A 14,501-nucleotide genomic window follows, 5' to 3' on the forward strand; every position below is an offset into this window, starting at 1 on the left:
ACCCATTGAGCCACCCAGGCACCCCTCTTCTTTCTTTTTTAAGATTTTATTTATCTAAATTTATTTATTTATTTAGAGAGCATGAGCTGGGGGAGGGGGCAGCAGGAGAGGGAGAGAGAATCCAATGGGACTCCATGCAAAGCGCAGAGCCTGATGTGGGGCTTGATCTCATCACCCTGAGATCATGACCTGAACTGAAATCAAGAGCTGGACATTCAACTGACTGAGTTACCCAGGTGTCCCTCTCTCAACATCTGGGAGCTGTTACAGGGGCTGCAACAGAGCCTCATCTGTCTTTGCATGTCCAGTGCCCCCCACAGGAGAAACAAGAGGGACCCAGCAGTGCTCCCTCCACTCATGCCTTCTTTCCTCTGAAGTCAACCCACTGCCCGTCCCACTTCAGGTGCTGGGAGGATGATGGATGGGAGACTCCTTGGGTGACGCTCAGGTGTGTCACCAGCAGCGTCTTTCCAGCAGTGCAGACTTCCCTGGCCTCCTCCTGCCTCTCCTCAGCCATCCTCTGAGCAAGAGGAGACCGCTGCTCAGGGCAGTCCCAGAGCCGGACTTGGGGGTAGGGAGAAGTGAAGCCATAGATCACCTGCCCCTCTGTGCCCTTCTGGCTACAGCCCAGCGTCTCCACAGCGTCCCTCCCCTCCCCAACTCCAGCCCACAAATCCCTGCCTTGCTCCTTCCAGCCATCACTCAGCCCCAGGGATGGCTCTGCAGGATGTGTGCAAGTGGCAGGCCCAGGACACCTGCGGACTGTCGCCTCACCTGCCTCAGGCCGGCGGCTGGGCGGTGCCGCCAGGTTGTGACCCTCAAACCTTCCCGCGGACGCATGGCCCCAGGCTGGCCCACGGCACCACCACCTTGGCCTTCCGCTTCCAGCACGGAGTCATCGCCGCTGCGGACACCCGAGCGTCCTGTGGCAGCTACGTGCAGTGCCCGGCCTCGCGCAAGATCCTCCCGGTGCACCGGCACCTGCTGGGCACCACGTCCGGCACGTCGGCCGACTGTGCCACGTGGTACCGCGTGTTGCGGCGGGAACTGCGGCTGCGCGCCCTGAGGGAGGGGCAGCTGCCCAGCGTGGCGGGGGCTGCCAGACTCCTGTCGGCCCTGATGTCCTGCTACCGGGGGTTGGATCTGTGCGTGGCCACCGCTCTGTGTGGCTGGGACCGCTCCGGCCCTGCCCTCTTCTATGTGGACAGTGACGGCACCCGCCTGCAGGGGAACATCTTCTCGGTGGGCTCTGGATCTCCCTATGCCTATGGCGTGCTCGACCGCGGCTACCGCTACGACATGAGCCCCCAGGAAGCCTATGCCCTGGCTCGCCGCGCCGTGACCCACGCCACCCACCGCGATGCCTACTCAGGGGGCTCTGTAGACCTTTTCCATGTGCGGGAAAGCGGATGGGAGTATGTGTCGCGCAGCGATGCCTGTGTGCTGTACTGGGAACTGCAGAAGCTTCCGGAGCCAGAGAAGGAAGAGGAGGAGGAGGAGGAGGACAGCCAGGACCAGGCTGAGCCTGCCACCCTGCACAGAGACTCCAGGATGGCCGCAGAGACTGAGATGCTGTGAGAAGCAGCAGGACTTGGGGGGACCTTGGCCAAGGGAGTGGGTGGGAGGATAGGCATGGGGGTGGGGGTGGGGAGAGGAGACTCAGAGCATCTGGCTCCAGCCCACAGGGGTCCCCAGCTCCATTTGTTCTAGATCTCCATCCCTTTCTGCCTCCTAGCGCTGTGGGTGGCTTTGTCCAACATGTTCCTCTGGATGCCCAGTGGATTGGTCCAGCCTCCTTTCCACCCCCAAGTTCTCCACAAATAATCTCTGTGTGCCTGCTGCACACCAGACGCGGGGCTAGGTGCCAGACCCTCTTTCTCACGACCTTCTTTGCCGCCTTTCCCCACCTGATCCCTGCTCTCTTTGCCTCCCATTTCTGTATCTCAGCTTCAAAGTCTTTGTCACTTTGTCACCTTGGTGAGGGGGGTAACTGGGGGTGGAGTAAGGTGGGGTGAGTGGCCCAGAGCACCCAGGTTGGGGGGGGCAGGGCAGCACAGACCTTATTGGGGGGGCTTCTCCCCCTGCCCCAGAGGGACTCTAAGGACAACAATCACTATTCATTCTGAATGCCCTTCTCATGATAACTCTGAGGTAAAAATTATCCTCACTTTGCGGAAGAGGAAACAGCTTCAAAGGGTTATGTGACTTGCTGGGGTCACACAGTAAGTGGCAGAGATGAGGGTGGGACCCCGCCTTCCGGGCCTTCACTCCAGAGTTCTGCTCCTTCAACACAGTTCTGTCCTCCCAGGTCCTCTTTCTTGCCTCGTCTTTCTGCCCTAGGCCCTTCAGGCATCTGGGACTGAGGTTGGGCGGAAGGAGCTGGGCCAAACCCCTGCCTGGTGGGCAGAGGAGCCCGAGGGCCTGGAGGGTGGCCACCCGCCCGCCCCAGGACCTGGAGCCATGGTCATCGCCTACCCGGAGCTCTGGTCTTCAGACCCTGTCACTGCTGAGGCCAGACTTCTTTCCCTCTTTCCCCTTCCTCCTTTCTTCCCTTTGCCTTCTTTCCAGCCTTTCCTTCCTGTCACTTCCTCTGGGGAAGGAAGAAAAGAGGGAGGTGGCTGTGCCAGTGGGAACTGTTGGGCTAGCACATCCTCTCGAGCCCTTCCTGCCCCTTCTCCAGCTCCCCTATAAGCCCTGACTTGGCAAGGCTGGCTGCCAGTTCCAGGGGGCCCACCTTCCCCGCCCTGCTTCTCCCCAGGCAAACTTGAAGGGAGGTGGTCAGGAAGCACAGTCAACCAAGAGACAGGACTGAATGGAGGGAATGTTGCTGAACTTTCTTTCTCTCATCCCGCTCCTGCAGAGCTTCCAGGCCCGAGATTCACAGCCCTCTTTCCTCTCTCCTGGAAACCTCCTCTCAGCCTTCCGCCCAGCTCTGAGCCCCAAGCCCCAACACTGGACTTCCTGCTTAGAATTCCTCCAGGCTGGAGCTGGCCTGACTAAGAGACCCCCAGGCTCTGGCCTTTGGGGCATGATTAGGGAGGAGGGAGGAAAGGCCAGGGAGTCTCAGGAAGGAAAGCAGTGGAGGCAGTGGAGGCTGAGGGAGGAAATTGTGGTGGGGGGAGGAGGAGCAGCAGAAAAGTGCTAGCATTTGAGAGTCAGGGTCCAGGAATCTCATCAGTGGCCTCAAGAGCAACACTTCACCCCCCCTGTCCATTTTTCAGTCTCTGGGAAGAAGGTGCAGAGCTCTGGGAATGATAGGCAGAGCTCAGGGACCCCCCCGGGGCCAGCCTAGTCCTGGAGGAGCACAGGAGGAAAGCTTTTGCCCAGGGTTCAAGGACGTGATGGACTCAGGCATTAAGAGGGTACATCTCCAAGTGCAGAGATGTACGTGGATCTGTGTCCTGGTGTAAGTGAGGGGCCCAGTAGAGGTGTGTGCGCATGAGTGTGCTAGAGGATGTGTGGCAGTTCCTGTGTACAGAGACAGGGAAGAGACTGGAAGAGAAGGAGTTAACACCTGGATAAGGAGTGCAGCTCCTCTTGGGAGAGAAAGCCAGGCCTTGTCACTTATTTTGGAAAAATGGTCCAACACGGAGAGGAAGTGGGGGCAGAGCTCATCGTATTAGTTCCCCACTTCTGCATTGTCACACCCCTATCCTGGAGCCCCAGGAAGGAGAAACAGTGGGTATGTGTGTGTGTGGTGGGGAGCTTGCAGCCCAGGGGTGTTGCCTGAGCATGGTCTTAGGCTCAGAATCTGCCTGCAGCTCACTCCCTGGGATGCTCTGCGCCCTTTCCCTCCCCACAAACAGGGGAAGGAGGACTGAACACACATACAGGGGAAAATGGAAGGGAGACTCTACTTCTCCTGTCACCTAGCCCCTTCTCGCTCTTCTCCTTTCCTTCCACAGTCCTGCCCCTCTTTATTCCCTTTGATAGGTTCTGTCTTTCAGGATGATGAGCTATTTGAGACCAGAGATAAGACCAGGGGTCTTGCTGACAGGCCTTTTCCCTATGTCCTGTGTTTCCCTCCAAGTTTACCAAGTCAGAATTGGGGCCTGACCTCAGGATGCAGGTAGGGAGGGCTGGGAGAGCAGGGAAAGGCCGCATCCCACCTAGGAATGGCCCATGGGTCAGTCCCTCACTGCTCTTCACTTATTCCTGAAGGCTGGTTGCAGATGTTGGGGTGAGAGCAAAGGGGCAGAGAGCTTGCCCATCCTGCCCCCAAATAGAAAACCCTGTCCCTGACCTCACACTTGGGGTGTTGGCTCCTAATCATCTCCTTTGGGGGACAGCCAGCCTGCTCTTGCTCGGGTCTTTGGCCAGTTGGGGCTCCAGTTCCAGTTCCCTTCACAGAGTAAAGGACAAGTCCGGCCCCGGAGCATGGGTCCTGTTCTCCTGGCACCTGGTTACCCTAATCAAGCAGGCATGAAGGTGTGAGAGAAGGCATCTTCCCATTGGAACAGTTCCCCCCATGGCCAGCACCCCACACTTGGAGGGGAGGGCCAGGAGGCTCTGTCTGGACCCATCATCACTGCGCACCTCCAGGAGCCCTGCCTGGAATCAGGACCTCCCTTCTCTGCTCAGGGAGCGCACACTGAGAAACGATGGCCTCTGCTCAGCTCGCATCCCAGTTGACTTTGATTCGACTCCTGGGCCCCCTGATAGCTCACTCCTGGTCCCTCTCCCTCTCCCTATGTGTTCCATGGAGAGTAAGACCAGGACTGGAGAGAATTAAAGGTGGGGTCACTGGGCCCAGAATCAGAGTGACTATGCCATCTCAGCCTGGCCCACCCTCTCCCACCTGGCACGGAGAGGAAGGCTTTCCTAGTCTAAAAGCCAGCTTCCTCTCTTAGTCTTTTATCTCTCCCCCTCTCTTCTCAGGAGCTCTCACCCCAACTTCTCCTTGCCACCCTCCCCTCTGGCCTATCCCCTTAATTCCCTTGGACATTTTGAAACCAGCAAGGAACAGGAGAGTCACAGTGGGGGTACTTACTCCCTCCTCAGGCTAGAGGGACTTGAGTGGACTGCCCTCCCAAAAAAAGAAAGGAGTGAACTGCCCCACAAAGAAGAAAGGAACCAGCAGGGTTGGGTCAGGCCTCTCCTTCCCACCCTTTGGCATAGAGAAGCTCTGCACCGAAACCCACATGCAGAACTGGAAACAGGGCTCCAGCTTTAGAAAATAAAGTGTTTGTTTATTATGAAATTAGAGATGGAGGCCCCTCCCCTTCCTCCCTTTTTCCCCTTCCCCAGCTGCCTCCCTCTTTCCTTTCCTTCCCCTCCCTTCCACCTGGGGCCTGGGAAGCACACAAGACAATGCCCAGAGCTGGGATGCCCAGGGCAGGCCAACAGCTGCAGCTGCGCAGAGCTCCAGGGAGGCGGCCATGTGTGGGGCTGGAGCTCTTGCCCTGGGAGGTGGGCTGGCACCCTCTCTCTGCTGGAGGCCAGTGGAGCCAGGATGAGGCCATGAGTGATGGATGGAACCATGCGGGCAGGTCTGTAAAGACACGAGAGCCAGGGGTTCTAGGCAGTGAGTGGAGGAGGGCTTCAGGCCATTCCTCTGCTCCCTCCTCCCCCTTAATTAGGAGCACTGACCTGGGGCCAAACATCCCCCTGCAGGAGGGTGGGCAGCAGTGGCTGGAAGTTTCTCTTGCTTTTTGGGATGGACAACAGAAATAACTGAAAAGCCACAGGGACCGGAGAGAATGCAGGCAGATGTGGGCAGGAGACAGACACAGAGCATGTGTGTGGGCAAGGGAGACAGAGAGAGGGTGTGGGAGAGATTTAGAATCGGGCAGACAAAAACAGAGTCACGGAGAGAGTGGAATCACAGTGAAGGAACAGAGAGATTCAGAGTCAAACCACACAATCCAGACCCAGACAGGAGAGTGTTACAGAAAGAGACAGAGATCCCTGGAGGGAGACAAACTAATGACCTGGGAGAAGGGAGGTAAGAAGGAGGTTGCCCTGGGGAAGCCGGGAAGAGGGACACCGGGAGGAGAGGAGGCCTGGGGGGCTCGCCCCCAGGCTGCTGCCGCCTGCCTGGAGCCCAGGGGGTGGGGGCTCACTCAGAGGGCCTGTGAGGGGTGCCCCACCGCAGCGGGCAGGGCTGGGGCCCGCTCTCAGGGGCCCGGGGGCTCCTTGGCCCCGTACAGCTCAGCCAGGGTGCGGAAGAGCGGCCCCCAGTCGTCCAGCGGCTCGGCCGGGCCGAGGGCGCCCCCCGCCTCGCTGCCGGAGCCCAGGGAGCTGAGCGAGCCGCAGGAGGAGCCACGGCCCTCATAGCCGTACACCTGCACGGAGTCGTAGGGCGGCACACTGGGGTCGTCGTCCGCCTCACGGAGCCGCAGCGCCAGGAGCTGCGCCACGTCGGCGGGCCCGGGGGGCCGGGGCTGGCGGGGTGCCCGGGCCCGGGGCAGGACGTCGCGGCGCGCTGGTGGCCCGGGGTTCGGCGGGGCCGCCCCGTCGGGGTTCTGCAGGGCGCTGATGTCGAAGGCCTCCGTGTCCTCTTCGCCGCCACCCTCGTCGTCATAGGTGATGATGTTCTCGCGGACGTCCTCCTCCTCCAGCACCATCAGTGCTTCCTGCTTCTGCCGCCGCAGGGCCACAAAGAGCACCACCAGGGCTGGGAGAGAGGCGCACACAGGCCCGCTGAGTCTGCGGGGTCCCCGGGAGCACGGTGGCCTGCTTCCTTCCGGACCCCGCGCAGGTTGGGAGACAGAGGAGACAGTGTGGCCAGGGGTGGCAAGACCTGGGTTTGACACCTGGCAATCCTCGTCTGGGGCCTGACTTCACCCTGCACTCGTCGGGAGATTGTGGGAAGTTGCTTCACTTCTCTGAACCTCTTTGACCCTTAGAGGGCTTGTGTAGATAACAGGGAAAATGAATTTCCCCCTTAGGGCTGTTGAAAGGATGAATCCGAACTAGCACAAGTGATGTGCCGGGCACCATGTGCCGCCCAGTCAGGCTTCAATAAACGTTTTTTAAGGCTTCTGGCTAGCATTGTGGGTTGGTAATGTCAGGGACGTGAGGCCAGAGCTCTTCTCTTGGACACACAAGGGAGTGGGAAAATCTGGGCATGGGGCTTCCTTCAATCCCTAGGCGGGGGATTTCCCCAGATCCAGGGACCTGGCCCCTCTCTCGACCCCCTGCAGGCTCAGACCCCACATCGATGTTCCGAGGTGGCCAGACTCACCGAGCAGGGTGCCCACACAGGTGACGATGGCAAGCAGGGCCCCAGTGCTGAGACCGGCCGGTGAGAGCTGAGCCTCGGGCCGGCAGGAAGCCACCGAGCCATCGGGCCGGCAGTGGCACACGCTGACTGTCACTGTGGCGGTGCTGCTCAAGGCTGGCTGCCCCCAGTCCCACAGTTCTATGGGAACCAGATAGGGTGCCTGGCGGGGTGGAGCAGGGCGAGAGGGCAGCAGCAGGCTGGCGGAGCCATCTGTGGGAGAGGGAAGGTGTGGGGCCCCTTCCTGAGACATGGTCCCAGTAGGGTGGGCTTGGCCCAGGGAGACAGCTTCCCATGGGGAGGGTTGGCAAAGAGCAAATGTGTGCACATCCACATCTACCTTCTGTCAGGTGGAGGGCCCAGATGTGGGGGCGGCAGTGAGGCAGGCCAGGCTAGGGGATGGTAGGGGAGCAGGAGAGCAGGGAGGCCACCCACCTCGGTTGTCACGGACAGTGAAGTTGGCATCGGGGCCCAGAGGACCTTGAAGGGAGACACGGCTACTGTTGCCCACCTCATCTCTGTCCAGGGCCCGGATGACCTGAATCAACTGGGAGGAAGAAGACAGGCCTTGTATGGAGTGGGCACTGGGAGGTCTTAAGGTCCCGAGCCCTCTGCCGCAGCGGCTCACCTGGCCGGGGACTGCTGAATCACACACAAAGGTGTCATAGGGCTCAGCCAGCTGCGGGGCGTTGTCGTTCTCATCCAGGATCTGGATGGCCACTTGCACGCGGGAGGCCTGTGCGGAGCTGTCTGAAGCCAGAACATGACACACACAGTAGTTTACACACAACATGCACAGTGTGTGGGCATGGATGCCCCATGTAGCGCCCAGCATATACACGCGTCACGTGGGCACACATGGGGCAAATGGTGTGAGACGAACGGAACAACACCAAGAGTATACAACAACATTCAGGTGGGAGCCAAGATAAATGCAGTGCGGAAGGTACATTCCATGGGGGGGCAGAGCACCCAGGACAGGCACACATGTGCCGTAAATGAAAGGCAGACAGAAGGTGCATACAGGATGCTTGCAGGCCACAGTCATGAAACAAACGCATTCATACCACGTATTCGATGTACACTCAGCATATACAACAAATACAACATGCATGGACTGGGTGTTGGATATACACCGTGCATTCAGTGTCACCCCGACCCAGGGTCGAGAGTATGCATTTTCATACATAGCACCCGCGAGACAGACAGACAGACACACACACACACACACACACACATGCCCCATCAACGGAAGGAAGGCTACGGTATAGCCATGAGTAGCACTTAGACTTGGCCTTGGGGAGCCAGGCCAGCCTGGGCCACAGCCAGACACAGGCCCCCTTCTTCATGCGACCCTACATCAGGTTGTTCCCGTCATCACCCTGACTTGCTCCTCACTGCCAGTGCTATCCAAGGAAGAATGGAAGACGGGTATCCCTGCCCAGGCTGGTGCTCACTTCTCCTGGCTGAGCCTCCCAGACTCTTTAGTCCTCTCCCAGGTGGGGAGAGAGCTGGCTGGCCCTGGGGAGAGGACCAAGGTCCCAGCCTGTGCAAGGGAGGCTTGCGTGGGCTCTCTGGCTAAGGGTTCGGGGCTCCATTCCTTCTCTGCAATAAGGGTCCTAGGCCTGCTAGTTGATCTTAGGGTTTGCTGGAGAGCAGGATTTGGTGGGAGGGTGAGAAGACAGAGAGGGAAACACACACACACACACACACACACACACACACACACACACACACGGCTAGCAATGTATATACAGGCAACTCTAAACACTGCATACACACAGGGACATTCACATGGACAGACATGCATGCAACGCCACGTAACACACAGCGACGGGGCCATAAACATGACCTTCTACACATAAGAGGTAACATGGTGGCAGGGATAAGTGCTCTGACTCCACAGCCTCATAGGGTCTCGGGCTCTGCCCCTTCACAGCAGCATGACCTTGGGCAGCTACTTGACTTCTCTTTGCCCGAGTCTCCTTATTTTCGAGTGGGGAAGTAATCGTACCTCCCTCCTAAAGCTGTGGTGGTGATTACATTAAGCGATCCACGTTTGGTACTAATGTGTACACAGTAGAACAGTACTTGGTACACAATAAGTCATAAATTCTTTGTCCGCGAACACTCACATACACAAAACGATACCTACAGCCACCTGTACCGATGCTTATATACCTCTAATCACACATTCGCACAAACATTCTATCTGCTCAACTACACACACAAATACGTGTGGGTATATATGAACTGTTACACACATGGAATTTTACACACGTAGGTCTGCACTCACATGTGCACATACATAGAGCTCTTCGCTGCCCTGTACAAACATCTCATGCGCACAGTGACAGTTCCCAGAGACAGGACACAGAAGGCAAATGCAGGAGGCCCTGGGGTGTGAGCAGGAGTGATAAGGGGAGGTTCCCACAGGGAAGGGAGGTGTCCCTGCCCCCACAGGCCATGGCAGCCCAGAGGCAGCCAAAGCATGCTGCTGGCAACTGGTGGCTGACAGGGCCAGGAGCTGGCCCTCTCCCCCGCCTTGAGGGCTCTCTGCAGGGCATCCTGGCGAGGGGCTGCTGGAACCCTCCCAGTCAGTCTCCAGAGGAGGGGCCCAGCCCCACCCTGGCTTCAGCCTGAAGCAGACAGCAGGGACGGCAGGGTCTGCCAGGGTGCAGATTGGGGTTTTCCAGGACTCAGGAGTAATTTGAGGTTTCCCAGTTGGGGAAAGTCAGGTATGGGAGTGAATTTAAAGTCAGGGCAATACACAGACAGATGCATTGTGCCCAGGCCAGCCCAGCCTCAGAGACCAGGAAGCCTGCCTGGCAGTGATGATCCAGGCTGGGAAGGCAGCCCTGCCCACTGGTGAGGTCTGGTGGCAGTGACTGCCTCCCCCTTCCCCACTCAGGGACAGCTCCTCTGCCAGGCGCCTGCAGCCTCCCCCGTCTCCTGGAGGTCCGGGACTCCTCACCGAGCTCCGTGGCCAAGACCGTGAGGTTGTGCCAGACTCGAGCCTCACGGTCCAGAGGCACCACCGTGCGGATGGTGCCGTCTTCAGGCTCGATGAAGAAGCAGCGCTCTGGATCCGAGTGGGGGAGGATGGAGTATCTGGGGAAGATGGAGCGGAGCTGGAGGCTGATCTGTGGGCAGCGCTGGAACTTGCTGCTAGGCCTCCCTCCCTTCTGTTCATCTTGCTGGGCCTCTTGGCTCTTCTGGGCAGAGGGCCCGAGCTCATGGGGCTGAGTATGCCCAGGGTACCCAGAGCCATGATTCATATTAGGGTCCCCTTAAAAGACAAATGGCTTGGGGAAGTTATGGACATTAAACACCGGTCCTAAGACTCAGGGGGACTGGGTTTCCTGGTGGGGGAGAGACTGAAAGAGGTGGAAGGGGGTAAACAGCCTGTCTTTCTGACTTTTGGGCTCTATTCTAGGGATCCAGAGACCCCAGGCTTGCTCTGCCTCAGACCAGCTGTGTGACCTTGGGTGAATCATTTAACCTCTGTTTACTCAACCAAGATGGGAGTGACACCAGCACCTCCCTCATTTCCGGGGCCGGGATGCTGAAAGGTGGGAAGAGCGGCTCTTCTTAAGGCAGACAAATCTGGATTGGAGTTCCAGCTCTGCCACTTCCTGACTGTGTGACCTTGGGCAAGGAACTTAAGCTGTCCGGGCCTGGCCTCTAAAACAACTGGGGACGACCGTGCCTACTTCACAGGCCCGTTGTGAGAACTGAATGTTCCCAAGTGGGTAAAGTGTGCAGCGCCAAGGGAGTGACCGGTTGTGGTAGCCAGTCATCCAGCAAGAGCGCACATCAGATGACCTTGCATCTGCTTGCACCGCCACTTGGAGGCGCCACTGCTATCCTCCCAGAGGGATGGGTGGAGCTGGGGGGGGCGGAGCTAGCAGAGTCCTCCAGGCCTTCCCAGACCCTCAGCCCTGCAGGGAGGGAGACCTCTGCCAGGAGGTGTCCAACCTCGGTGGGAATAGCCTGCCACTGGGCTCCTCCCCTGAGGCTCGGCCCTTCCCCTGCCCCGCCCCAGCTCACCTGATCGGGCTGGCTGGGGAATCTAGGTCTGCTGCTGAGACCCGGCCCACCAGCGTCCCAGGAGCTTTGTTCTCAGGCACTGCCAGGTGATAGGCAGCTTGGGAGAAGGCAGGTGGTTCTGGGGCGTCCTGCACAGCCACGCGCACGGAGGCCACGTCCTTGAAGGGCCCTCGCCTCAGGTAGGCTGGATCAATGAGGGTGTTGGTGGCCTCCACGCGGAAGGAATAAGAGCGCCGGGTCTCGAAGTCCAGGGGCTATGGGGAGAGGAGGTGGAGTGACTGAGGCACGTGGAGACCAGGGCAGGCCCCAGCTCCTGGAAGTTGAAAGGTCCCCTCCTCAGCTTCCAGTGCTCCGCCCTCCTGAGAGGAGATGTAGGCACCGAGGGGCAATGGCCATGGTGGTCAGGGTGAGGCAGATTACTTAGCCTGGGACCCTAGGTCTGCCCCCACCTCCATCATAGATGGGCTACACGAATAGTCCTGAGTCAGGCTTTCCCACTTGCTCGCCCCAGTCCCTCATCTGAAAGAGGACGAGATAACCGTGTTCTCTAAGCTTCAATGCAGTGGTCCCAAGTCTGTTCCAGACCAGTTAGAAGGGAGCCTCATGGGGCAAGAGGCAGTATGAGCAAGTGTTGGCAGACAGGAGGCTAACCTTGCGGACAGTGAGGAGCCCGTCTCGACCCTGGGAGTCCGTGCTGATGCTGAAGGCTTCAGACCCCTCTCCATCCAGGATGCTGTAGGCCATGAGGGCGTTGTCCCCCAGATCTGGGTCCTGGGCCCGCAACCGGCCCACCAGGGTGCCTGGCCCAGCCGTCTCCACCACAGAGAACTGGTATAGGCCTTGAGTGGGGACGGAGGGGAGACATCTTAGGTCCCCAGCCCTCCTCCTTCTCCCAGCACTTCCTTCTCTTGGGGTCTGGCTGGGGGAGGGTGGGGAGGGAAAGCTTCTCTGGAGGCTGTAGGGGGTGGGGGCAGGCAAAGGACGGCTCTGGGAACAGCACTGGCCCCTTACTCTGAGGGAACTTGGGGGGGTTGTCGTTGACATCGCTGAGGGTGACCGTCACTGTCGTGCTGCCCGACAGCCCCCCCATGTGGCCGCCCATGTCCTTGGCCTGAATCACCACCAAGAACTCCTCCTGCGTCTCCCGGTCCATGTTGGGGATGGCTGTCCGTACCACTCCTAGGGAGAGACGACGGGTCAGGGGGTGCCTGTTTGCATGGCTGCCCTACCAGGCTCCGAGCTCTAGCCTCACCAGTCTGGGGGTCCACAGAGAAGAAAGGCAGTCCATCTAGCACGGTGTACACAAGCTTGGCGCTGTTCCCGTAGCTGGGGTCATCGGCATCGTGAGCAGTCACCTGGATCACTGATGTCCCTGTGGGGGATCCCGGCACCCCACTCAGCAGGGGCAGGGCCAGGTGGGAAAGAACAGCAAATGAGGGGGACCCAGACACGAGAGCAATGTGGAAAGGAGAGGTGAGGGTGCTCCAGGAGACGGGATCTGGGATGGTCAGAGTTGGGGTACTCACCGACATTGGACATCTCAGGCACCGTGGCGTGGTAGGGCCCAAGGGGAAAGATAGGTGGGTTGTCATTAATGTCTTGCACCTTGATGATAAACTCTGACGGGGGCTCCAGAGGCCGGTTGGAGGCTCGGTCCACAGCTTGGGCCAGGAGCACGTACTGTGCCTTCTCCTCCCGGTCCAGGCTCTTGGTGACATGGATATTGCCTGTGGCCTCATCAATCACAAATACAGTGCCTGCCCCCTCCCCGGTCAGCAGGTACTTGGTGCGGCCCTCGCCCCTGTCCACATCCGAGTGCAGCTGTAGGGGTCAGGGAAAAACGGCAGCAGGTTCCAAGCATGGGGACAGAAAGGTTAAAGAGTCTAGGTTTATGACTAGGTGGAGTGTTGGGAATGCTGAGGGACCAAGGTCATTGAAGAAGTGATGAAGTTGCAGGGTTGGGCCTAAGGGCCTTGAGAGTCAGGGCAGACCTGGGGAGGGCTGGTCCTTACCTTACCAATAAGGACAGGCTCTGGACCCGCATATTCCTCAATGACAAAGAACTGGTTCCACACCCAGCTCCTTCGGTTCCGCAGCAGCACTGGTCCTGGGGCCCCCCGGGACCCTGCCCAGGCCCGAGCTGGTGCTGCCAGGCGCCCCATGCAGCCCCAGCCACCTAGCCAGGCCAGCAGGAGCCTCATCAGGCCCCACATGTTTGGGCTCCAGCCAGGGCTCTGGTCACTGTCCCTGGGTACTGAGGCATGAGCTGGCCGGGCCAGAAGGGCAGACGCGTTGGGGCTACCCCATGGATCCACACCTGTAGGGCAGGTAGCTGTTCAGGGTCAAGGAAACCCTTAACTCTCCCCGTCCCCCAGCCAAAGTTAGAGGCTGAAGATCAGACCTCCAAGGAACCAGACACCCCACTTCCCAGAACCCAAACTGAGACAGAGCAGACAGTCTGATCCTTCCCTCCACCCAGGCTCTGCCTGTATTCACCTCCAGCCCTACAAGCTGATAAATCTCTGACCAGTCAACTCTGAGTAGAGAAGCGAGGGAAGAAAACAGGAGGGGAGATGCGGGGTAGGTTTGGAACCCCAGATCTGGCCCCTGTTATTCCAGGTTGGCCATGCACCCCGGGGGCTGGAGGCATTGGGGACTACCAGGGAAAGGGCTTAAAATCCAGGGGCTGGGACTCACGGAGGTGTGGTCTCAGGGTGTCTGGGGTCAGGCTGAGCTAGGAGAAGGCATGCAGCCTTAGACAGGGTTGAGAGCCTGTGAAAGTCCCTCCTCCACCGGGAACCCCACCTCTCCCGAACCTGCCCCCAGCCCACACTGCCAGCTGAAGTCCTTGAAGGGGGACTGGGCTCCTGAGGCAGAGTGGGGGGCCCCAGAGCCAAAAGAAGAGGGTGTAGAGCTGGGGGCAGGGCCAGGAGGCTGAGAGAGGAGAGCAGAGACTACAGACTCAGTGTTAGTGATGTTGAGACCCAGACTCAGGCACTGTCCGGCACAGACCGAGACAGAATGGCAGCAAGAGACGAGGAGAGAGATCAAAGGAGGCAGCCTGGGTGTCTGACAGGCAGAGAGGAGTCATAGGTAACAGGTTTGGGAATGGTGAGGGTGGGTGGCAGAGGGGTTTTCTGCAAGTGATGGGCAGGTGGGGGGCAGCCCTCAGCAGCAGGGGGTCAGAGCAGGCCTCTGGAACTTCGATCTGAGACGGGAGGGGGGGGGG

The 14,501-nt window shown here is 59.1% G+C and overlaps 2 protein-coding genes across 2 annotated transcripts in view; one reads left to right on the top strand and one right to left on the bottom strand.

The window, feature by feature from the left end:
* Positions 1–714: 714 nt before the first annotated feature.
* LOC111139624 (proteasome subunit beta 11) lies at positions 715–1,578 on the top strand. Its single transcript, XM_022491957.1, has one exon. The coding sequence runs from the start codon at positions 715–717 to the stop codon at positions 1,576–1,578; it is 864 nt and encodes a 287-aa protein (XP_022347665.1).
* A 3,602-nt stretch (positions 1,579–5,180) lies between these two features.
* The window catches only part of LOC111140654 (cadherin 24), a 10,177-nt gene continuing 856 nt past the window's right edge, over positions 5,181–14,501 (bottom strand). Inside the window, exons 2-13 of the mRNA XM_022492854.1 lie at positions 13,285–13,589; positions 12,799–13,093; positions 12,525–12,644; positions 12,284–12,451; positions 11,924–12,111; positions 11,273–11,526; positions 10,197–10,333; positions 7,851–7,972; positions 7,658–7,769; positions 7,187–7,435; positions 5,590–6,616; positions 5,181–5,491 (exon numbers count right to left, since the gene is read on the bottom strand). Coding sequence (XP_022348562.1) covers positions 6,117–6,616; positions 7,187–7,435; positions 7,658–7,769; positions 7,851–7,972; positions 10,197–10,333; positions 11,273–11,526; positions 11,924–12,111; positions 12,284–12,451; positions 12,525–12,644; positions 12,799–13,093; positions 13,285–13,485 — 2,346 coding nt within the window. The 5' untranslated portion in view covers positions 13,486–13,589 and the 3' untranslated portion in view covers positions 5,181–5,491; positions 5,590–6,116. The remainder of the gene's footprint in view (positions 5,492–5,589; positions 6,617–7,186; positions 7,436–7,657; positions 7,770–7,850; positions 7,973–10,196; positions 10,334–11,272; positions 11,527–11,923; positions 12,112–12,283; positions 12,452–12,524; positions 12,645–12,798; positions 13,094–13,284; positions 13,590–14,501) is intronic.

The sequence above is a fragment of the Enhydra lutris genome, unplaced genomic scaffold, assembly GCF_002288905.1.
Source record: "Enhydra lutris kenyoni isolate GAN:26980312 unplaced genomic scaffold, ASM228890v2 scaffoldscaffold4, whole genome shotgun sequence".
NCBI classification, from domain to species: domain Eukaryota; kingdom Metazoa; phylum Chordata; class Mammalia; order Carnivora; family Mustelidae; genus Enhydra; species Enhydra lutris.

Excerpts from the sequence above, each read along its gene's own strand:
- LOC111139624 (XM_022491957.1), top strand. The coding sequence starts at position 715 with ATGGCTCTGCAGGATGTGTGCAAGTGGCAGGCCCAGGACACCTGCGGA.